This window comes from Culex pipiens, chromosome 3 (genome assembly GCF_016801865.2).
Source record: "Culex pipiens pallens isolate TS chromosome 3, TS_CPP_V2, whole genome shotgun sequence".
NCBI classification, from domain to species: Eukaryota; Metazoa; Arthropoda; class Insecta; order Diptera; family Culicidae; genus Culex; species Culex pipiens.
In genome coordinates, this window is record NC_068939.1 from 40,022,926 (window position 1) to 40,048,051 (window position 25,126).

At 35.9% G+C, this 25,126-nt stretch overlaps 2 protein-coding genes across 10 annotated transcripts in view; one reads left to right on the forward strand and one right to left on the reverse strand.

Moving 5' to 3' along the window:
* LOC120429132 (high affinity cAMP-specific and IBMX-insensitive 3',5'-cyclic phosphodiesterase 8) overlaps window positions 1–8,979 on the forward strand; it is a 315,218-nt gene extending 306,239 nt beyond the window's left edge. For all 8 annotated transcript variants that reach the window (XM_052709686.1, XM_052709687.1, XM_052709688.1 and 5 more), the window contains one exon: window positions 6–8,979. In XM_052709686.1, coding sequence (XP_052565646.1) covers window positions 6–172 — 167 coding nt within the window. In that variant the 3' untranslated portion in view covers window positions 173–8,979. The remainder of the gene's footprint in view (window positions 1–5) is intronic.
* An 8,156-nt stretch (window positions 8,980–17,135) lies between these two features.
* LOC120429127 (protein lethal(2)essential for life) lies at window positions 17,136–24,778 on the reverse strand. Of its 2 annotated transcripts, none has more exons than XM_039594321.2 (4): window positions 24,653–24,778; window positions 17,920–18,020; window positions 17,564–17,856; window positions 17,136–17,507 (listed from the first exon to the last, which is right to left on the reverse strand). In XM_039594321.2, the coding sequence occupies exons 2-4, from the start codon at window positions 18,018–18,020 to the stop codon at window positions 17,320–17,322; spliced, it is 582 nt and encodes a 193-aa protein (XP_039450255.1). In that variant the 5' UTR covers window positions 24,653–24,778; the 3' UTR covers window positions 17,136–17,319. The 2 variants fall into 2 exon arrangements, with proteins under 2 accessions (XP_039450255.1, XP_039450254.1); XM_039594320.2 differs by having other exon boundaries at window positions 24,590–24,745.
* Window positions 24,779–25,126: the final 348 nt, after the last annotated feature.

A 25,126-nucleotide genomic window follows, 5' to 3' on the forward strand; every position in this document is an offset into this window, starting at 1 on the left:
GACAGGTTTCATCGAAATGCCCGAAATCATCCGGTACATGGAGCACAACTACTCCAAGTGGAAGCTGTTTGAGGAGCAGGGCATCAACACGCTCAACGACATCAAGCGGAAGCAGTTTACGCTCAACTCGAGCGAGGCGGCCGGTACGACCTCGTCCGTGGAGGAGCTCTAGAGTGTGGTGCGTGCGTCCTGTAGTAGGTCCGAACGTCCGAACGTTACGTGTAACCCCTTCCCAGTTTTAGCCATCCACGGCAGCTTTATTCGCAAAACGGTCGCGATTTAGAGTCATGATTGCTGTGTGAAGAAAAAAGAATAAGAGATTTGTGTTTTTTGAACGGCGTGCGTGTTTGTGGGGTAAATTGATTGCTGAAAATATTGTTTCTTTTTTATCTGAGAAAGTGTTTTTTATATTTTTGTTCGTTCTTTTTTCTGTTAAATATGTGTTTATAAAATAAATAGATAATTAATTTTGAAACTTGATTTAATTTCACAAAATTGGTTTGAGTAATGCTGACCGACTTTTTTAAGTGGAGTTTCTGTACAAGTATTTTCAAGTTCTTCCTAGTTGGTTCATCCATACCTTTATCTAACAGAAGCGCTTTGCGGTCATTTCACATTTTTCGATGTAAAATCGAATTTGCAATCAAAAAATACATAAGTGAATTTTTGATAAAGTGCACCATTTTCATGTTATAGCCATATTTAGGAAACTTTTTTGAAAATAGTCGAAATTTTTCCTTTTTTTTTCATAAGTTCCCATGTTTGCCCACCTTTAAAAATAATATTTTTAAAAAGCTGAGAAAATTCTCTAGTTGCTGAGATTTTGCCATGCAAAGGTTAAAAAAACAGGAAAATTGATGTTTTCTAAGTCTTTCTAATGCCGATATCTCTGCAACTAATGGTCTGATTTTCTATGTTTAAATATGAAACTTTCGTGAAATTTTCCGATCTTTTCGAAAATAATATTTTCAAACATCTAGAATCAAGACTAACATTTCAAACGAGCCAAACATTCAATATTACTTTCTTTTGAAATGCTAGTCTTGATTTTAAATTTTTGAAAATATTATTTTCGAAAAGATCGGAAAATTTCACGCATGTTTCATATTTTAACATTGTAAATCGGACCATAAGTTGCTGAGATATCGACATTAGAAAATGGTGGTTTGTTTGGGTGAGACTTAGAAAACATCAATTTTCCTGTTTTTTAACCTTTGCATGGCAATATCTCAGCAACTAAGGATTGTATCTACAAAGTTTATTAAAGCAAAATATAGAGAATTTTATCAGCTTGGGGCACTAATTTTAAAAAATGAAAAACTTCGACTATTTTCAAAAAAGTTACCTAAAAATGGCTATAACATGAAAACGGTGCACTTTATCAAAAATACACTTTATCAAAAATTCACTACAGTACTTTTTGATTGCAAATTCGATTTTACATCGAAAAATGAAGTTGATAAATTTTTGCGACCAACATTTCGATTTTTTGAAAAAATCTGTATTGATTCAAAAAATCATAACTCGATTAAAGATTTTTTGCCCATTCTGGAAATTTCTGAAAAGTTGGCATTTGATGATAAAATTACTTTAAGTTTTAGTAGTGAAATTAAAAATCAACATTTTTTTTACCGTGTATCATTTTTTTCAGTGTAGTCCTTATCCATACCTGCAACTTTGCCGAAGACACCAAATCGATCAGAAAATTCCTTCAAAAGATACACATTTTTGAATTTTCACATATCACTTGTGTATGGACAGCTGCTGAGATTTGCAAGGAAAATTATAAGGACAAACTAATGATGCAAAATGGCTTCATTGGGCATACGGAAGGCACCAACAAAGTTTCAGCCGGATTAAAAAATACAAAAATTAAATTTAAAGAAAAAAGACCGATTCCGTAGAGAACTGCTCTTTTAAAAAAAAAAAAACATTAGCAAAGTCACATAACACAAGTCAAACTTCCAAACCTAAAATTTTCCACAATTTTAATAGTTCTTCTTTCCAATGCTTTTAAAAGATCAAAAATTTGTTGAAAATTGATTTTTGGCGAATTTTCGGATCGAAGCCCGTTTAAAGGCGGGGTTGGGTTGTAGAGGGTTAAATTGATGACCAATGTTTTTAAATAAAAATATGTGTTGAAAAATACACGTTTTACGTTTTTTAACAGTGTAACGCTCAACGCACGATTCTTTTTTCCAGTAATTTCTAAGGATGTCTAGATGATCTTAGAACTTTGCAGAACTCGATTGGATCAAATCTGTAATTTTTGCGATTAAAAACATCGAGTGTCCACACTTCATACAAAAAATCGTTTTGTATGGAAATTGTCTACGAAGGGATCTGAGATTTCAACAAAAAATATCCACTTGTGGGGCGGGGGGAATTTGGCCATTCTTGGGGGGAATGGCGATGCTATAGATATCTAATGCGTTTTTGAAAAATATAAATCTTTAGTTGTACCTTTTTGAACCTTTAAAGCTCACAATGTATTTGAATATATGATACAACAGCGTCTCCTTAGATTTAAACTTTGTAGATGTTTTAAAAATATATTCAACACAAACTAAAATTCAAAACAGTTTAAAGAAAAAATGGAAAATTGCGTAAAATTGTGCTGATTAATTCCATAAAATAAAACAAAAGATTTTGAAATATATTTTTCGAGTTTTTCAAAAAATTAAAAATCAAATTATTTGTTGAGGCAATTGCAAACCTCTTTTTGCACCTGAGCTTCCATCCACCCCGAGATTCGAACTGACGACCTTTGGATTGTTAGTCCAACTGCCTACCAGCGACACCACCGAGGCAGGACCCAGGAAGACGACTCCTACACCTGGACTGAGCTATCGACCTAACCCTTTAGGTTAGACCGGGGTCAACATTTCGAACCCAGGCCGACTGGGTGAGAGGCAACCACGCTTGCCCCTACACCACTGGTCCCAGCAGTTTTTTTTTTTCGAGTTTTTTCAGGCATTTGTTTTTTTTTGTTAGTTTTTGCATTCTCTCTAAAATGCAGTTTTCAAAAATGGGTTTTATTAAATTCATTTTTTTTAAAGTGGGTAACTTTCGAAAAAAAACATTTTCCTGTTTTGCGTTGGTTCGAATTTTTAGAACATTATTTATATTAATAATATCTGGATGTTTTTGCACCATTTGAGCTAATTTTTATTTTTAATTTATTTTTAAATCATAAACTAAGAGTGTTTGCACTCAATCAGAAACATTTAGACAAAAGATTATTTAGCAAATATTTTTAATAAGGCTTGGCATTACATTATATATGACTAGATTATGCAAAATCGATTTAAAAATGCTTCGAGTACACTCAACCCCCGGTGGTTGGTCACTTTTTCGTTTGACACTTTTTTATTTTATACCCCGTTGGTTGGTCAAAGTCAAACTAAAAAGAAAAGAACTGTCACTTTTTTCACGGCGCTCACGCACACTATCAAAACAAACGTTTGGTAGTATGTGTGAACTCCGTGAACTCCGCCGAGCTTCCGTGGCCGTGAGGTTACGGGTTTCGCCTTGTAAGCGGAAGGTGATAGGTTCGATTCCTGTCTGGCTCGGCAAAGTCAGATCCCTTCAAAGAGTAATTCTACTCACTGGGAATACTGACCGGTTGGGGATGGGTTTCGACTAGCGGCGTGCTGGGTTTCCAATCCAGAGGTCGTGAGTTCGATTCTCGTACCGGGATGATGAAGTTTAAAAAAAAAGGGTGTCAAACTAAAAAGAAACCCCGTTCGTTTGACAACAGTTGGTGTTTGATTGTATTTGGAAATTTCTGTGAGTGATAAAAATATTAAATTTTGCGAAAAATTTAATCATTTAAACCCAAATAATGGCATTTGTGCCATGTTACAATTTTTTTAACTGTTACCAATTAGTTAGATATCAAAGGGGGGAATGATGTTCATGAATTTTAGCCAAGGGGGGATTGGATCAATAAAGGTTGAGAACCACTGCCTGGCTTTCTAGTCAGAAATTCACCAACAAATTCAAAGAATGTTTACACTGCTGCTGAGGGTTTATTTTGCATCAGATTTGCCGTCTCTTTCTAGCAAACGTGTTTTGTCATGCGACTTCTAGCTGTTTTTTTTTATTGACCGCCCGATATGTCAGCCAGCATGTTTCGCGGGACACTGTGACGAGGAGTTCGTCAATTTTGAGTTAAATTATTTTTTTTTCACTGGTCCTAGTAACCCGAATAATCAAAAATCAAACGAGGAATGGTCGAAATTACAATGAAACTTTACCTAGTATGGTTACCATTAATGTATCGCAATTATATTGTCCCTGAATTCTAATAACAAGTCATTTTTGTCACTGCGTTAAGATATTAATGATTTTTGTTTACTACTTTTTTCAAAACTATCTTTAACCAATTGTCAAATTTCATCTGGTTTGCCCTCGGGGTACAAGATAGATGAGAGCTCCTTAACACCCTAACCCATTCGAAACAAATTGAAAAACACCTTTCATCATCTCCGTGCAAGATACCAACCAACAATACGCTCCAATTTCAATTCAAAAGTTAGCTTCCTTTGAAAATAAAAAAAGCTAAAAAAACAAAACCCGAACGGCAGATAAAAATCAGCAAAATAGAGTTACATGGGGTTACATTCCCCCCTGCGTGTGTATTTTTGCTGAATGGATTTGGGGACGGAAAATTCGATTTCCCCATCTCTTGTAAGATGGGGCCAAAAAACGATTTTCGTCATCGTCAATGCGCGTTATTCCAGGAAAAAAATGTACGCACACAAGGCTAAATAATGCGAGTGAAATTTGAATTTTAATGCTTTTCATATTGCGTTACACACATCCCGTGCGGGTGCGTGGAACCACAAGAAGATGAAAATAAGGTGACGGTGATGTTGGGGGGTAAAATGGCTTGCGCCTCTTAATCGAGCGTGGAGTATTACATTGGGAAGGATAAAGGGGAGAAAATACATGTTGAATACTCCCCCCAAATTGGTGGTACACGATTTTGGGAGGAAGAATATGTTGGTGCGATTGAATCAGCGAGGAAATTTGGAAATTTGCCCAATAACCATAAAAAAGGAAATGTGATAGCTAAATCTGTTGCCCTGTGAATGGGGACTTGACACTTTGTTCGCCTTCACTTCGTCGAGCTGACTTTGACTTTCATTCGTTCACACACGAACGAATGAGCGCAACGCAAAGTCACTCACGCAGTCATTTGACTCTCACCACCTCTCTCATTCGCGCTGGGCTCGTTCGTTGGATTTTTTTCCCCCTGGCTGCATTCAAATGGTTGCTGTCACCACGCAAGCAAATCAGAAAGAGAGACAACGAAGAGAGAAATAGAAAGAGCGTGTAGCTTCGGGTCAGGCGGTTGCTTGAGTGATTAGCTCGGTTTCGTTCGTTCTAACTTCGTGTGCGTTCACTGACGTTCGCTTCATAATGTCTATCATGCCAGGCGCGCTCAGTCAACATTGAACGTTTTTTTTTGACAAAGAACTTTGTCCTAAGGGCACTGTCTACGGGTGTCAATCCAAAATTTCGCGAAGCGAAAGTGTAACGATTTGTGTAATCGTTTAAACGCTTATATCTTCCACCCAATTCAAGCAATCTGCATGCTTTATCCACCAAACGAAAGGGGAAGTCTTAAATTGCAAGTAGACTACCTCACAAAGTTGATAAAACTTTGTTAAAGTACTCAAAAGTTAAGATGAAAAATAAAAATTCAGACCGGGAAAATCCCGGTCGCTGATTGGTTGAGCGCAACCTTTCCCGAACACATTAATCAGATTCAAGTATCTAGCACTTAGCAAATTTTGCTCTCTGCCACTGCTTCGAAAGCGTCGAGCCGTCACAGCCAAGCGAGGTTATAAAAGAGCGCCGTGCCGCCGGTTGAAGCTCAAACGAGTCCGAAGCTTTGCACGAGGAGGATCGAGAAGCAGCAGCAGCACAGCAGAGCCGCCGAGAGGAAGGAGAGAATTGAAAAATTGGAAAGAGAGGCAGAGCAGGCGCGGGAGGGAAAATTGCCGGCAACTTGGAGTGTCATCATCGCATGGTTTTATCATCGTCATAGGACGTTAAAATGGCCCTTTTCAGGGCCAATTCACACGAAAGAGTATTCTTTAAAAATCTGGTTGGGTACGGTAGTGAGTGTTTGTGTGTGCGGAAGGGAAATCGAGTGGCAAGTTTGGGGCTTGAAAGAGCACCAAATTATCAACGCATACACACAAACGCGGGCTGGGGAGCTTCATTTGTGTGCGCCTGGTTTCTGCCGTGCAACTACCCTTCACGAGTTTGCTCATCCGATCGATCTTGGGGAAAATCGATTTTCGATATTAGTGTGGTTCCGCGAACACAATTTTAGTGTGGTTTACTACACACACACACACACACACACACACACACACACACACACACACACACACACGAGCAAATCCACAGTCGATGGCGCTTTTTTGCTACAAATACACTTGCAACGCACTGTTTGGTGCTCTAGGTGGTGTGTAGTATGTGTAAAGAGAATGAATAAAAAGATCGGAACCCAATTTTTGCGGAGCGAAATCGTTACGTGGCGATTTCCCCTCTTCGCAGACTTCCCCTCCTTTTCCTTCACGCTGATTGGTTGAACAAACCTTTCCCGATCATCCTCTCCGAGAGACGTGAGATTGATGTATCTAAAATCATCTCCACTCAAGCTCATAATTTTCTGACAGCCGAGGAGTCAACATCGAGTGGCAGTTGCAGAATCAGAAGGGACAGCAGAAATTTCCCCCGGTCAACGACGTGGAGAGGTCGCCGAAATGGCTCGGGCCGTCGCAGGAACGGGACGGATTGTCGCTGCAGGCCATCAAGGAAGAACGTTAGGGACCGATGTGGTCAAGCTGCTGATCCCGGAAGGCTCCGGTTAACGGCATCAAGAAGGGGTCTCCGTGTTGATCGAGAACCAGTTCCCTTTGGGTCAAGTTGGTTGTGGTTGCGATAAAGTTTATGGTTTTTGATACTGGACATGAAATTTAACATTTCGGCAGTCGTGACCGCAATCCGGAGTGGCCGGAGGCCCCGCGGATGTTCCGAAGGGGGACATTTGCCGAACCAAAAGAGTTGGGGCAATATGGGTATCAAACTTTATGGTTTTTGATACTGGACATGAAATTTGAAATTTCGGAAGTATTGGCCACAATCCGGAGTGGCCGGAGGCCCCGCGGATGTTCCGATGAGGGGACATTTGCCGAACCATAAGAGTTAGGGCAATATGGGTATCAAACTTTATGGTTTTTGATACTGGACATAAAATTTGACATTTCAGCAGTAGTGACCACAATCCGGAGGCCCCGGGGATGTTCCGGTGGGGGGACATTTCCCGAACCATAAGAGTTGAGGCAATATGGGTATCAAACTTCATGGTTTTTGATACTGGACATGAAATTTGAAATTTCGGAAGTATTGGCTACAATCCGGAGTGGCCGGAGGCCCCGCGGATGTTCCGATGAGGGGACATTTGCCGAACCATAAGAGTTAGGGCAATATGGGTATCAAACTTTATGGTTTTTGATACTGCACATGCATCTGACCATTATCTGAAGTTACGCAGTTAAAATAAATCGCTTATTTTACGCAGGAAGTAATAAATCGATTACTGCGATTGCCTTTTTATTGTGCCGCGGCGAAATTCTGTTTCTGGAAATATAGAATAACTATTTCGAATTCAATTAGAGCCCTTGAAAGGGCAGTTTTAATGTTTGCTGTTGAAATTTACTTTGCTGCCGCCAATTGCTTGCAACAGCCTTGCAAAAACATTTCCGCATCTTGATAACTTTCGAGTGGTGAGGGAAAGTCGATTGATTTCACCTTGATTTCTATTGCAGCTCCATTTGCAATTTCCGTCCCCTTAGTTCGATAGGACGTTGATATTATGTCTTAAAACTATTCACAAAAGAGTTGTCTTATGTAATTATAAGGGAATCATGGGGAAATTTGGACCGGACATTCTTATCGAAAATTTCAACAATCATCTTGCAAAGTTCTTTGTCATACTGGTCATGTGTAACATAACCACCTGCACCTTTTTTTTTTGTTTGATGCCACTATCCACTGCGACCAGGAATTAGATCTATTGCGGACTTGCAATTCTATTTATAGAATCACAAAGGCTTCTTCTGTTATTAGGCAGATGGGACACGCACACACGCTATTGTTGAGCGACTGTGTCGAGCGATCCACTGCCGTAACTTCGCCGCCGAAGAGGTTTGAATGTTTTTTCAATCCTCTTTGGCTCTGCCTTTTCCACTCTGTACTGTCCAAATGTATCGCTAGAACCGAAGTGCACATTTTACGTTTACTTATACCCAGCTAGCCCTTAAGTTCTGGTTTCTGGAAAACTCGTCCCTTCAAAGCACTTTTTTGCGATCGGGCCGTGGAGCTCTGTAGGGCAATTATACAGAGAACAGTTGGTCCTTATACATGTGAAGAGTACAGGGGAAAGGATGTGCCGAGCCATGTGGGTTTGACATTGAACGTTCGGGTCCACGATGAATGATGACTTACTTATTTAGAATGAAATTGAGAAAACTTTTATTTTTTACATAAATCATAATTTTTTTTATCGTTTTTGGCTTTGTTGGCCTTGCTAGAAAAAAAAAATCAACGATTTTAATCTAATCTAATCTAATCTAATCGAACACAAGCGCAGCCAGTCCGAAGAAAGCATCCTGGAAGAACTTTTGGTTAGATTACGCCCCAAGTCCTTTCTTGTCAATATTAATGATTGCATTACATCCGAGTAACCCCGAACATGTATAGAGGAGAAAATCGTGACGTCACAAATGAACTCAAACCACTCAAAGTTTATTTTGAGAGTGATTTTAACATTTTGGCCTAGTTTGACAGCTACCTTGTCCCCAGTTTTTTGTGGGAGAGAAAAGGAGGCGAATACTTTATGAAAATCATACCTGTCAAAATTCCTAGCCTAAAAATTTTGTCGCGAGTTGCTTTTCTCCTCTATTGCAAAAATTAAAGCGGCCAGGCCTACTGCGTTGCATTAACCGCAGAGACAGATTCTGAGAACGGATCACATTTCACAGAATCAACAGGGGAGGAAGGATGCGTGGATATACCGTACCAAACGCTCCGAAGGAGTTGTAGTTGGGTGTGTAAGTGTAAATTTGGCATGTTATTATTATTATTTATGGAGGGGGAAAAGGGAGGAGGATGGGGGTCGAAACTGGATTAAGGAAATGGTAGATGGGGTGGGGTAGGAAGGATATATCATTTGATAAATAGAATGTAATATGAATTATCTAGCAAAAAAACGTATGGAAAGATCTCACCAAGGGTCTCCAAAGCATTCGACAAACCAAATATACATGGGTAATTCTCCGCCAACTCACACAGCAGTTGCCGCGACCCCTCTTCGATTTGCGTGAAACTTTGTCCTAAGGGGTAACTTTTGTCCCTGATCACGAATCCGAGGTCCGTTTTTTGATATCTCGTGACGGAGGGGCAGTACGACCCCTTCCATTTTTGAACATGCGAAAAAAGAAGTGTTTTTCAATAATTTGCAGCCTGAAACGGTGATGAGATAGAAATTTGGTGTCAAAGGGACTTTTATGTAAAATTAGACGCCCGATTTGATGGCGTACTCAGAATTCCGAAAAAACGTATTTTTCATCGAAAAAAACACTAAAAAAGTTTTAAAAATTCTCCCATTTTCCGTTACTCGACTGTAAAAAAATTTGGAACATGTCATTTTATGGGAAATTTAATGTACTTTTCGAATCTACATTGTCCCAGAAGGGTCATTTTTTCATTTAGAACAAAATTTTTCATTTTAAAATTTCGTGTTTTTTCTAACTTTGCAGGGTTATTTTTTAGAGTGTAACAATGTTCTACAAAGTTGTAGAGCAGACAATTACAAAAATTTTGATATATAGACATAAGGGGTTTGCTTGTAAACATCACGAGTTATCGCGATTTTACGAAAAAAAGTTTTGAAAAAGTTGGTCGTCATCGATCCTGGCCGTTCATGGTCACCCGCGACAGACACGGACGACGAAACAAAGAGAAACGCAAAAAGTAACTTTTTCAAAACTTTTTTTCGTAAAATTGCGATAACTCGTGATGTTTATAAGCAAACCCCTTATGTCTATATATCAAATTTTTTGTAATTGTCTGCTCTACAACTTTGTAGAACATTGTTACACTCTAAAAAATAACCCTGCAAAGTTAGAAAAAACACGAAATTTTAAAATGAAAAATTTTGTTCTAAATGAAAAAATGACCCTTCTGGGACAATGTAGATTCGAAAAGTACATTAAATTTCCCATAAAATGACATGTTCCAAAATTTTTTACAGTCGAGAAACGGAAAATGGGAGAATTTTTAAAACTTTTTTAGTGTTTTTTTCGATGAAAAATACGTTTTTTCGGAATTCTGAGTACGCCATCAAATCGGGCGTCTAATTTGACATAAAAGTCCCTTTGACACCAAATTTCTATCTCATCACCGTTTCAGGCAGCAAATTATTGAAAAACACCTCTTTTTTCGCATGTTCAAAAATGGAAGGGGTCGTACCGCCCCTCCGTCACGAGATATCAAAAAACGGACCTCGGATTCGTGATCAGGGACAAAAGTTACCCCTTAGGACAAAGTTTCACGCAAATAGAAGAGGGGTCGGGGCAACTTTTCCCGATTTCGTGTGAGTTGGTAGAGAATTACCCACATCGAATACGATGCTGTTGCTTCACTAGAACATCATTGAATCCAGGCATCTGCAGGTTGTGAACAACTTCTGGTCTTGCCGGAACGGTGCACAAACAAATCCGAAAAAATAATCAGAAGCTTTCTTGGAATTTGACAATGAAAAATAACTCTAAACCGAAGAAAAACGTCAAATTTTCAGCACCGAACAAATTTCACGTCCGACCTCGCGCATGACTACTTCGATCAAAAAAAAAAATCAACGATTTTAAGTAATAGAACTCTTTTAAATTCTTCTTTCTACCCTTTACATTTTATTTGTAATCATTAAAAAATACTTTTTTAGTTATTATTTTCAAATCGGTTTTATTGTTTTAATATTTTTGCATCCATGGTTTCTTAAATTTTAGTCCAATTTTCACTTCAAGTTTTGCGTAACAATTTTATATTTCAATAAAGAGCAATCAATTTATCAATCCACACAAAACACGAAAAAAGTCAATCCAGAAGAGACATCTCGTCGTGATTCTACTATTTTTTTTGCACATCTGAACAAATCGATGTGATAAGATGTCATAGCTAATGCGATACATTTAACAAATTAAATTAAATCGTTCGATCCCATCGTTTGCCGAAAGATTGCAGCCATGAATAAATTTAAATTATTGCATCAATAAATTTTAGGAAAAAGTGTATCTAGTTAAAACGGAGCAAAAAATAAAGCTGATTAAATGTTTGCAGGGTCAAAAACTAATATTTACTAGAAGAATAAAAAAGTGTAAAAAAACAAGAATGTACTAAGTGGCTTAACATGTAACGTGAAACAGATGAAATTAAAATAAATAAACCACTAATTGTCACTGAACAATGTTCAGAAAAAACGATGTTTCGGGCAATGAATAAACCCCTTCGAAAAAAACAGATAAATGAAACTAGATGTTAGCAAACTGTTGAAGGAAATCAATGGTCCGGTTACCAATTTTCTCCACTAAACTAAAACAAACTGTCCCTTTTAGCTAGGCGCCCAATTTACCACCACCTGTTGCAATCCCTTTAACGATTGCAGTGCAATTGCACCCGATAAGGAACTTTTTACTTTACTCCAAGATAAAGGTTTTCAAAACGCTGTGCAAGACTTTGTTATGTACACAAGAAAAAAAAACAAAAAAAAATCATAACAAGAAAAATACAAGGTTCTGTGATTCTAATCACCCCCTAACAAGATTTACATTGTTACATAAACGTGAGCACAACTCTTTGTAACTCTGTGTATAGGAAATTTTCCTCACCCCACGATAAACGAGCTCTATCGATTTTGTGCAATTTGTCACAGCTCTACCGAAAACCGGCTTAGACTAATGTTTTTTTTTATTTTGTACGAACTTGCGTACGATTCGTAGGAACGGGAAAAGGGAGGCAAAACAAACAAGCACTATCTCTGGTATGCTGGTCATATCACTTTTACACACACACACACACGATGTAATGTTACTGTAATGAGCTCTTTTAGTTGGAAGAAAATATATCTAAAGAAAAAAAAACAGAGCATAACAGATAGAACAAGTTTGCTGGCGAGAACTACTAACGATGTTAACTGATTATAAGTATACTAAATTTTGCAAGGTAGAAACGAGAGAAACAAAATACGTTTTCCTGGAGCAACAAAACAAGGCTAATTAAAGGTTTGACAAATTGACACTAACAAAAAAAACAAAATTTATTCAACAAGCAGCTATATACAGAGGAAATCTAAAACAGACAGACGTAAAATATACTGTACTTTACATTAAGAGTGAATCGTCGTAAATTAGAGCCTAATATTTAAATTATACCATGTAACGAAATGTGAAACCAATGCGACAATGCAAATCGGAAGCAACAAATAAAAAATAACACAGACAATTGACAAAGAAAGCCCACAGAAAAAAAATAAGTTTAAAACTTTAAGACACGATGGTAAATGTTTTGCTGAATCTGAAAAAAAAATCTACAATTAACTGCTCTAAGTCTAATGCATAGTTTGAAGGAAATAGAATAATGGAAAATTGGAAGCAAACTGGAAATCAAAATCAATGCAAAAACTGAACAAAAAGAAACAAAAAAACTGCTGTCAAAATGTTACACACCCAAAGTCTCAATAAAGGATGATGAGTGGAATTTGCTGTAATTTAGTGCGAAACCTGTTTGTGTCTCTTTATTTTGCTATTTTCACAACCTCCATGATCCCAATAGTAGAGGGTGGGAGAGCAACAGAAACTTCCTCATCGTTGCAGTAAATTGGGAGGTTTATTTTTGTTTTTTTAGGACCCAAAATAGAATCGATTCTACGGGAAAGTGTGGCGTGCATTTACTGGATACACGTGCGCTTGGGTTGTTTCGAGAGGTGGTGCGAAATAACATGGGTGACCCAAATGTTTTCGACAGGTAAGAGTTGGTGAAAGGAATTGTGACAAATGTTTGATTTTTTTTTTATATTGAGCAAATTTTGCATCATTAGTTTCTTCATACAAATTTGATTATTTTTTGGTAATATTCATCCTTTTCCATTGGACTATGTTTTTCCAACACTGCGGTTTTCCGGGATTTTTTTCTAATCCTAAAAAATTTCCCATACACTTTTGGTAAAAGATCTAAGAGCAATTCCATGTCAAATAGGGAATCGGTTGTACCGGACCCTCTCCGATTTCAATGAAACTTTGTTATCCTACGCTAAGCTAAGCCATGTTTATGTATAAGGAGCCATTTTCAATCGATAATTCCATTTGAGAATTTTTGTGTTTCGTAATTAAAATATAGCTGTATCTCAATAAAGCCGTTGCATCGTATTAAAAAGTGGTCAAAGACAAGCTTGTAGGAAATTTGACGGGCTTTCAGAAAAAATACACTGAAAGCAAAAAACACGCACATTTTATGAGAATTTTTGATTTTTAAGTTTAAATGTAAAATTTGAAGGTGAGCCCACTATTTTTTTTTCTTCAATTTTTGTGTGGGAATAGCCTAAGATGTTTCAAAAAGATTCACGAAAAATATAGGATGGAGCAACTCTCCTAAAAAATACAAAAATAAAACCGATATTGGAAATCGATTTTCCAGACATATTGAGCACTATCCTAAGTTCAATCGTTGTGAAGTTACAGTGGTTTTTATAAATAAAAGTGTTTCTATGTGACAGACAGACAGAGATTTTTCAGTCATGAAAATAATTTTAAAGTAAAGCTCGTCCAATTTCCCATGAGATTATATTCAGTTTTTGAAAATTTTGACGATTAGAACACTTTTCAAAAAAACTGTGTTAGTAAATGTTTTTTTTTATATTTTTTAGGAGAGTTGCTCCATCCTATATTTTTCGTAAATCTTTTTGTAACAAATTAGGCTATTTTCACAAAAAAATGAAGGAAAAAAATCGCTGGCTCATCTTCAAACTTGACATTTAAACAAAAAAGTTAAAAAAAATCTGATGTAATTTACGTGTTTTTTCTTTCAGTGTATTTTTTTCGGAAAGTCCGTCAAATTTCCTACAAGTTTGTCTTTGACCACTTTATAATACGATGCAACGGCTTCAATAAATAGCAGAACAATTCTCTCAGATTTCGATCATTCGATTTTTTTCGTATTTTTAATCTGGTTGAAATTTTTTTGGTGCCTTCGGTATAACGTCATGATTCGAAATCCGGACACTTAGTAGCCTATCATTTTTGTTATAGCTGACAAAAAATCATGTATTAAGTTGGAAATGAATAAATATCATCAAGATGTAGTATTAACAGTCAGTTTTAAGAGAATGCATGCAACATATGTCTTTTCTAACAATTTTTCATCAGAGTTTGAAAATTAAAATGACTAGTTGTACTTCGAATCCCGGACACTGTTAAAAGCTGATTCGAAATCCGGACACTTTTGCTTCAAATTCCGGACATTCGCACAAATTTGGACTGAAATGTTAGTGAATGGCATTCTATAGGTCTCAAATAAGCTGTTAACATCAAAACAATCGATATTATACATAAAATTTTGCTTGAATTTAAGGATATCATAATCATAAATTTCTGCTTTGCCTTCCCGGTGCTTCGGACGCCTATGAAATATTTCACGTGAAATATTTCGCATTTTTAGTAATCTTATAATTTTATTTTATTTAATTGTTTTGACATTAACTACAGAGTTCAAACAAACTTGAAATGGAAGTTGATGTTAGAATTCATCAAATAACCCATTTTTGACGTTAATAATGCGAACTTATATCCAAATAATTGATAAAACAAGGTGAGGTGTCCGGGTTTCGAAGCGTCCGGGAATTCGAATCATGACGTTACCCTTAGATGCCATTTTGCATCTTTTGATCTTTTCAATAACAATATTATATTTTTTTAATCAATACTAACATTTCAAAAGGACGTAGCATTGAATATTTAGCTTTTTTAAAATGTTAGTCCAGATTAAAAACAAAAATAAAATATTGTTTTGAATAAGATAGGAAAATTTCACGAATGTTTCATATTTTAACATTGAAAATCGGACCATTAGTTGTTGAGATATCGACATTAAAAATGTGGCACGGCGTGTTTTCTAGAACAACCTTTTCAGGAAAAAATAGTCATCGCTACTTTCAAAACTTTTTAATAAAAACTTTTTAAACATTTTAATAACAGTTCAGGAAGCTCGTCAAATGAAGTGTTTTATGTGCCATTTACTCATCAAAATGTGCCAAATAAGACAAGAAACAAATTTGTAGAAGGTTGCATATCGCTAAACATTTAGAAAATTATATTTTAACTAAGTTTTTGAATTTTCGAGATTTGTTGAGGAATTAAAATCATAAAACCGCTTTTAAATAAAAAAAAACTAAAAAAAAAAGTTTTACTGTTGAAAATGCATTTGAAAGTAGCAATAATATTCGTGTGTTTCAACTGAGAATGTTGAAAACACCTTCCAAAAATTTTTTTTGGTTTAAACAAAATTAAAATATTAGTTTATCAAAAAATAAAACAGAGGTCCATTTAAAGCTATTTAAACAAAACTCAAAAGACTTGTGAAACATTTTAAAAAAAGAAAAGGCGTCTATAATATTGCTCATTCCTTGATCATTTCATACAAAACAAACTAAAAAAACATTTCATACTCGTGAAAAGTATTTTTTCCTGAAACTCTCCACAGTTATTTGTAGTCCCATTTCGAGTAAATAACGTGTTTTGGTATCCATGCAACTGGTTAATGTTTAGTTAAGGAAATATCATATTTTAATCATAAATATCTAGTAATACCCTTAACAATCTCAAACCAGAAAACAAATCGGTTGTATCAGCCAAATCCAAGCTAAATCAGAGCAGATGACTGATATTTGTTCACAAAAATTATGAAATTATCTATTAATTCTTGTAAACATATATTTTAATACGGTTTTATGATTTTAATTTCTGAATAATTCCCACGTATATAAAAACTCGATTAAAACTTATTTTTTTAAATTTTAGCAATTTGCAATTTTTTACAAAGTTGTTTCTTATCTTATTTCGTTCATTTTGATGAGTAAACGCCACATAAAACACATCATTTTACAAGTTTCCTGAACTGTTATTGAAAAGTTTCTTATAAATGATAAAAGAATTTAAAACAAAAAACTTAAAATAAAGATATCTAAAAAAAATCTAGATGAAACATTTCGCTCTCAAAAGCATTAGAAAGCTGAGAAAATTTCTTATAAGACACATTTGAAAGTAGCGATGACAATTTTTTCTCCTTAATGTTGCCCACAAAACACGCCGTGGGTGGGTTGTTTGGGTTAGACTTAGAAAACTTCAAAAACTTTTTTTTTTTTTGTGTTTATTTGCATGGCAATATCTCAGCAACTAAGGGTCGTATCAACAAAGGGACCATCCATAAACCACGTCCACGTGGTTTATGGATGGTCCCAAAGTTCAAAAAAGTAAAATATAGAGAATTTTCTCAGCTGTAATTGTAACTTTCTAGAGCATTGTTACACTCTTAAAAGTAATCATGCAAAGTTATAAAACACGAAATTTCAAAATGATTTTTTTATTCTAAGTGAAAAAATGACCATTCTGGGTCAATGTAAATTCGAAAAGTACATTAAATTTCATTTAAACACGTTTCAATTTTTAACAGTTGAGTAACGGAAAATGGCAGATTTTTTAAAACTTTTCAGTGTTTTTTTTTCGATGAAAATTACGTTTTTTTCGAAATTCTGAGTACGCCAACAAATCGGGCGACAAATTTTACAAAAAAGTCCCTTTGACACCAAATTTCTATCTCATCACCGTTTCAGGCTGCAAATTATTGAAAAACTCCTCTTTTTAACATGTTCAAAAAAGAAAGGTGTCGTACTCCTTTCAACTTTCACTCTGAAAAAATATTTAAAATGCAAAAAAGTCAATAAAAACCAAATTTATTCTTTTTTATTGTGCATGTGATATAGAAAAAAAAAGTAATAAAATAAATTGTGTTCAATAAAAGTTGACATTATATTTTCAGAAATGCATCACTACGAACTCAAAGAAAATAAAACCTCTTCCAAAAATAAAACAAGCACTAATACTTTGATAAATACCAGGAAACCCAAACATAAAAAGCATCATCCATTTAATTGCACTCCGTTGCACCGTTCTCTCGCCCACGCTCGATTTACGCCACCTGTTCGATCTTTGGCTGGTCACTGCTGGCCGTTGGCAGCTCCTTGGCCGGTTGCCCGGTCTGTTGGATGGGTACGCTGCGTTCCGGATTGGGTGCGGGCAGGGCCTTCTTGGGCGCCGTCACGGTCAACACTCCATCGGAAGACAGGGTCGATACGACGTCGAGCGGATCGTAACCACCTGGAATATTTTTTTTAATATTTTGAAGATATTTTTCAAAAATTGTCTCAACTCACTTGGCAGCTGGTAACGGCGGGTGAAATGGCGCGAAACGAACCCATGCTCGTCCTGCTTTTCCTCGTGCTTTCCCTCGACGACCACGTACCGGTCGGTGGTCCGGACGGTGATCTCCTCCGGCGTGAACTGCTGCACGTCCAGGATGATCTGGTATTTGTCCTTTTCGAGGTTCAGCGTCGAACCGGAATCCTGCCGGGCCAGGGCCGTGTTGCGCCACGGCCGGTAGTAGCCGGAACGGAGCAGCGGCGAGGCCGGGGTCCGGGTGGACAACGAGCTGAACAGGTCGTCGACACTGGGTAGCGAAAGTTTAAACATTAAAGCAAAACTAAAGGTATCTATAGTTGGTTTGTTTTACCGCAGACCGGTACCGAAGTGCTGGTCCAACAACCGCGACGAGCGCATCGGAGTGTCGAAATCTTCCCACCAGTCACGGAACATCATTGGTACGATGGACATCTGAAATAAACAAACAATCATTAGAGGATTGTAGGGAGACTTGATCCCATTTTATTTTATTTCGCACATAGCTCGCTCAATTCATCCCAAAAGTTTCAACTTTTTGCAAGAGTTGAAAGCTTAAACATTCAAATATATCTGGCTAATAACTGTTTTTGATGAAAGAGATCCAAGCGCTTATATTATAAACTTAAATATTATAAATAGACACTTTCAATATATTATGGGTTTATGATTTATGAAATTTTTCACAAAAAAATACAAAATTTTCTTCCTAAAGCGCCCTGCCATGTATATCAAACAGTGTGTGAATAAAACAAAATATCTCTTGGAGTTTTTGCAGCACTTTTTAGAAAAATATATAACTAAATCCGAACATTTAAAAACAAAAATGTTTGATTTCTACATAGATTTTTGGTCCGTTACACACATCTTTGTAGAACAAAGCTTAATTTTTATACAAAACCGTTCCTTTAGATGAGCATGAGCATGGTTGACTGCCAATGAGCTGCTACTCCGTTATTGACAGATCAGCTGAAGTTAAACAATGAATAAAAAATGATCAGTAGGAGCCAACCATCCGTTTAACATTTGAAGATCTCTACTTTATTAGTCAATACCGGCGCCCTCCCAAGAAGCCTGCAGTTCAACGAAAGGGAGGAATGTTAGTCCGATAGTTGAAGTTGCAGACTCATCAAGCGCATAGTTTTTCGCTATATACTCTTGTATATACTTGTTGATACCGCTTGAGACCGTTGAATCCACAGCATCTCCTTCAAGCATCACGTGATTAAGTTTTTTTTTGGGTTAGTAGGATAAGGTATTGGCTTTTCGATGCTTCCCGAGCTACGATGCTATGGGGAGGACTTTCATAACAGACCCGTCGGCGAGCTTTCCTCGCAGCACACAATACACGACAAAAAGGCGAAACAAAAGGCACAGACAAAAAAACACTTTTCACTTTTTTTTTACGACTACGCGCTCCCTTTGTCAATTATGCACTCAAAACCGTTCCTTTAGATACAACATAAAAAAATTACTGAATATTCTGATTTCTCACCATTCAATAATTCGTCAGTTGTGTGCTATCTTGTGACAACGACCATTTAGTGCATTTCGAAAAAATCAATTTTTAAAGTTTATTGGTAAATAATTTCAAAACTATGATTGATAGAGCCAAACTTTTTGAAGCAATCGGTTCGTATACTATCGCTCAACAAACGCTCCAAGTTTCAACTTATTTGGTTACACCAGTTAAATGATACAGTAAATAATGTAAACAAAAATCTGAAAAGCATGTGTCACAAGTGTGTTTCGAAAGTAAAATTATAATAGGGGAGAGTGGGGAGACTTGATCCCCTTTTTTTGTATCGCACATAACTCTGTCAATTTCTCACAAAACTATGATCTTTTTGCATGAATTGAAAGCTTAAACATTCAACTATGTTTGGCTGATAAGGATATTTCATCAGATAAACTCTTCGAATAATGCCAAGCCTTTTAAAAAAATATTTTAAACCGGCATGTTCAAAATGTTGGGGGTAATTTGATCCCCCTTTCAACATTTTGAAGAAATCTTAAGCAAACTTTTTCTTTTTCATCCAAACTTTTAATTTTCTATAAGATACAGCAATTTCACATTAAACCTGTACGTTTGTGTTCAAAATATAACAATTTTAGCATGTAAAATATTTAAAAACTTAAAATTTTCTTTTCTAGACCAAAATTGAGCATGTTTACAAAAGCTGGTAATTTTTGTTTACAAAACTTTTGAAAAATGGTTTAAACTGCAGTTAGTTATGTACAACTATACTAAAGGAAGCTATGTACGAAAACCCAGCCAAATTATTTAATCTTTAGGCTGATTCCAGTGACTGTAAAAATGCAGGGATCAAGTCTCCCTTAACGCACTTTTTTAAACAATTTATTGTAAAAATAGTATGACGATAAATTTAACGTCAAATGCGTAAGGGTTTTGGAGTTGATATGTTTATCAAACAATTCATGTATAAAAAATATTTTTTTGAATAATTTTGGAGTGTTTTCTATACTTATCAAAACAAAGAAAAAAGATCTCTTGGAAGTTTTTTGCAGCACTTCTTAGAAAAATGTGTGTAACTCAACCCAAACATTTTTTAATTTTTTTCTTTGTTTTCTACAATGAGTTTTAGTCAATTTCGCACAACTTTCTAGAACAAAGCTAATTGTTTTACCCACATGCTGACGAGATACAGGCTTGGGATCAAGTGTCCCCGGGGATCAAGTCTCCCCACTCTCCCCTACGTGTTACAAGTGTGCACAGAATTCCCATACAAACTAAAATAAGCTCAAATCAATGGTTTAATCAACTTAATCAGTATATTTTTATAGACAACAGGTTGCATTACCTTTAGAGAGTATTGTGTGTACATAAATTTGTGAAAAACGAGAAAAAATTTCCACATTTTCCAACAACATGTACGACGTGTCACAAGTGTGCACGATCATTTTGATGATAAATTGGTCTATGTCACAAGTGTGTATTGCGATATCCGGGAAACGGAAGCGAGTTTCCAAAATCGGGTTAAAGCAACTTGTTGTGTTTGTTAAGTTTAGCAAAACGTCATCATTAACTCATTTTCAACCAAAATGGTCTATGTCACAAGATAGCACACAGCTGACGAATTGTTCTCCACTTCTGAAAGTCTCATTAACACTGGAACGCCCAAGGCATGTCCAACTTACACGGACGCCCAAGCCTTCCAAAAAAAAGGTGGAACGTAACTTCCTCGCTGGTTCTCGGGCATTACTCAACCAATCGGGACGATTCTTGTTTGTAAGAATGTCTAGATGATCCTAAAATTTTGCAGAATTTGATTTGAAAAATCTGTAGTTTCTGCGACCGAAAACATCGTTCCACCTTTTTTAAAACGACTGCCTCCGGGGGATTTTTGCGATTTTTTTTTACACGCGAAAAAAAAGTTGGAACCTCGATTGGAACGATGTTTTTGGTCGCAAAAATTACATATTTGATCAAATTAAGTTCTGCAAAGTTCTAGAATCATCAAACTTCAAACTTTCAAACTTTTTTGGAGCCTTAGGCGTTGGAATTTTAAAAAATCTCAAAATTTTACAGCACATCAGGGGGAAGCAAAAAAATATGATGGCTAAAAATGTATGTTTTTCATGCATTTTTTGTGAATTTCAGGACCACACATTGGCGATTTCGTCTTCGCAGACTGAATAATAATATTAAACGGGTCAAACATTGATCAAAAAGCTCCAGGAGGATAAGGCGGAAATCAAACCCATTTTTGAAGATTTTAGGAATATTTCTTAGGAAAACTCTCTGATATCCATCAAATTTCTTATTAATATGCCTTGGGAGACTCTAACTAACTATATTTAACCAATTTCACACATCCAATAAAAAGTTTGCGGACCAAATTTTCCAGATTTCAAGCTTTCTTTGAAATTACCCTAAAATCTAAGCTACACTGAAATTAAAAACAAACGTATCAAATTCTAGAAATTTTGCCACTTATTCATATTTAGTAATTGGGTTTTTTGGATTACCTTATAAGAAAAGGAAGCAAAATTCCTCGATTAGCGTCCTTAAGCCCTATGTAAATTTTTATGTACAACGGTAAAAAACACGATCAAAACCCATTTTTGATCATCTTTTTTCATTTAATTGTAAAAAAAATGACAAGACAACTTTTTTTGAAGGATCAACTATGTTCCCCTTGGAACGAGCTGTCATGCAGGACCTTTTGAGTCAAGAAGGGCTGCGAAGTTATTTTTTGAAATTGATTTAAAAATCCATTTTAAATCATTACAATGGGTATAATGGGTCATTTTACTCAGAATATCACAAATTTAAGCTTAATTTTAGGAATTTGTTACTTTTTTTAATTTCAGGGTAGAAATCCAAATAGGACCAAATATAAACATGTTTTTTTGATTGAACATTTTTCTTAGATGTGCACTTTTCTGAATTAATTTAGCCTTATTGATATAGCCGATAATGAGCAAAATGTCCAAACTTTGTTCAGAAATCAAGGGTTGGCTTGTGGCATTTTACACGGCTTTTTCTTGAAAAAAAAATAAAAAAAAAAAAAAGACAAATGTGAATGGGGTCCTAAAGCCATGTGTAAATTTAGATGTACAACGGTAAAAAACACGTTTAAAAACGATTTCTGATCACTATTTCTCATTTTAACGCAAAAAAAATAAATGACAACATTTTTTCGATGGATCAACTATGGTCCCCTTGGAACGAGCTGTCAAGTAGGACCTTTTCTGTCAAGAAGGGACTTGGATGTATGTATTTATTTTCTTTAAATATTTTGATAAGTTAGAATGCGTCATGTTTCACGTGGATTTTTCAAACGGAGCACCATTTGCAAGTTGGCATGAATGATTTTCCTTTTAATATTTTATTTTAAACGTTTAAACATGTATTTTGGCTATAGTACCAAAATAAAATAAGATTAGTTTAATGAATTTTAAATACGGCCAACTCACACAGCAGTTGCCCCGACCCCTCTTCGATTTGCGTGAAACTTTTTCCTTATCATGAATCCGAGGTCCGTTTTTTGATATCTCGTGACGGCAGGGCGGTACGACCCCTTCCATTTTTGAACATGCGAAAAAAGAGGTGTTTTCAATAATTTGCAGCCTGAAACGGTGATCAGATAGAAATTTGGTGTCAAAGGGACTTTTATGTAAAATTAGACGCTCGATTTGATGGCGTATTCAGAATTCCGAAAAAACGTATTTTACATCGAAAAAAACACTAAATTTTTTTAAAAAATTCTCCTATTTTCCGTTACTCGACTGTAAAAAAATTTGGAACATGTCATTTTATGGGAAATTTAATGTACTTTTTGAATCTACATTGACCCAGAAGGGTCATTTTTTCATTAAGAACAAAATTTTTCATTTAAAATTTCGTGTTTTTTCTAAGCAGGGTTATTTTTTAGAGTATAGCAATGTTCTACAAAGTTGTAGAGCAGACAATTACAAAAAAAATGATAAATAGACATAAGGGGTTTGCTAATAAACATCACGAGTTATCGCGATTTTACGAAAAAAAGTTTTGAAAAAGTTGGTCGTCATCGATCATGGCCGTTCATTCACTTTTTTTTTGTAAAATCGCGATAACTCGTGATGGTAATATGCAAACCCCTTATGTCTATACATCATTTTTTTTGTAATTGTCTGCTCTGTAATTATGTAGAACATTGTTATACTCTAAAAATTAACCCTGCAAAGTTAGAAAAAAAACACGAAATTTTAAAATGAAAAAAAATTGTTCTAAATTAAAAAATGACCCTTCTGGTTCAATGTAGATTCGAAAAGTACATTAAATGTCCCATAAAATTACATGTTCCAATTTTTTTTACAGTCAAGTAACAGAAAATGGGAGAATTTTTAAAACTTTTTTAGCGTTTTTTTCGATGAAAAATACGTTTTTTTCGGATTTCTAAGTACGCCATCAAATCGGGCGTCTAATTTTACTTTAAAGTCCCTATGACACCAAATTTCTATCTCATCATCGTTTCAGGCTGCAAATTATTGAAAAACACCTCTTTTTTCGCATGTTCAAAAATGGAAGGGGTCGTACCGCCCCTCCTTCACGAGATATCAAAAAAACGGATCTCGGATTCGTGATCAGGGACAAAAGTTACCCATTAGGACAAAGTTTCACGCAAATCGAAGAGGGGTCGGGGCAACTTTTCCCGATTTCGTGTGAGTTGGTAGAGAATTACCCATACACTAAAGTGACTTGATAAATTTTAATGCTGATTATGATTTGCACAGTTCAAAGCTTACATTTTTAATGTTATGCTTCTACTTTTATTTATTTTTTTTCCAATATTCAATCTAGAAAAAAAGTCAGTATGCTTTTCTCGCTGATTTTGAAAATCGTTGTAGAAAATTTAAAATGCAGTCTTCATGAATTAACCCTTTTCGTCTGATGGGTCATATATGACGCAATAATCAAAATTTTCTTAAGTATCCTATAATTTTCGTTTGGCCCTCAGGATTATTTTCCCATCATTATTTTTTTTCAAAAATTCAAGCCTGAAAGGGTTAAACATGCACTAAAAATAACTTTAAAACCTCAAGTTGTATATTCGGAAATTCAAACTGTTTCACTGCTAATATTCACTATTTGTGTTAAACCAACATAACTGGGGCAACAATCAGTCCACTTGAAAAACACTTTCCAATGAACCGGCTCTTCGTGTCACACCCAAACTCAACCGAAATAGAAATATGATGTTTCGGCAAAATTTCCACTTCTCGAACAATCTTCTTTCCCGTTGCACAGGTAAACACACTGCAACCCACGCAGCCAGCAATTTTCCTCCCCGTTGACCATCCGCAGTTGGTGGTGTGACGTGCGTTATTTTAGTCTTTGGATTTCAAAAATTTCCTCATTTTTCCACGTATTATTCACCAGTTGAAAGTAATAAACACTAAATCATTCATTTTTCATTGCTTTCCGAAAAAAAACTCATTAAAATTCCACCCACCAAAAGGTAACACTCTAAATAATTGCCCTCATAATTTTCGCTCACCTTCTGCGTTTTCTACCTCTACTAAGCTCTGACTGCCTGCGGGAAGCAAACTAAGTGACTTACTCAGACCGCGCGGAATGAAACTGGTCGGAAAAATCCGTCGTGCGCACTGCGTTCCGCCCGGTCTGCGTGGTTGGCTTTTATAAGATTTTTCCCAGCGGAGAATTTTCCGAAACGTTGCATTTTTGCTCAAAATTCATTCTCGTGGGGTAAAACTTGAGAAAAAGAGCAGCTTTTTCATGGCTTAAACTTTTCTGAGAGAAACAAAAATCTCCTTGCAATCCAAAGATTCTCTGAGCATCGTGGAAATGTGGTGGAAATTCGGACGCTAACACGCTCGGAGAGATGATGCAGTCTGTCTGACTGATGTGTTTACATTTTATTTATAGTGAATCAACGTGTTAACGACATTTTGGCTAGGCCGAAAATAGAATTTGTATCATTTTTCCACCGGTGTGGGGAGAGCGAAAAATAGGGAACTTGTTTTTTTTATGAATGAATAAGGAAATCCTAAACAGACGTCATAATGTAAGATAA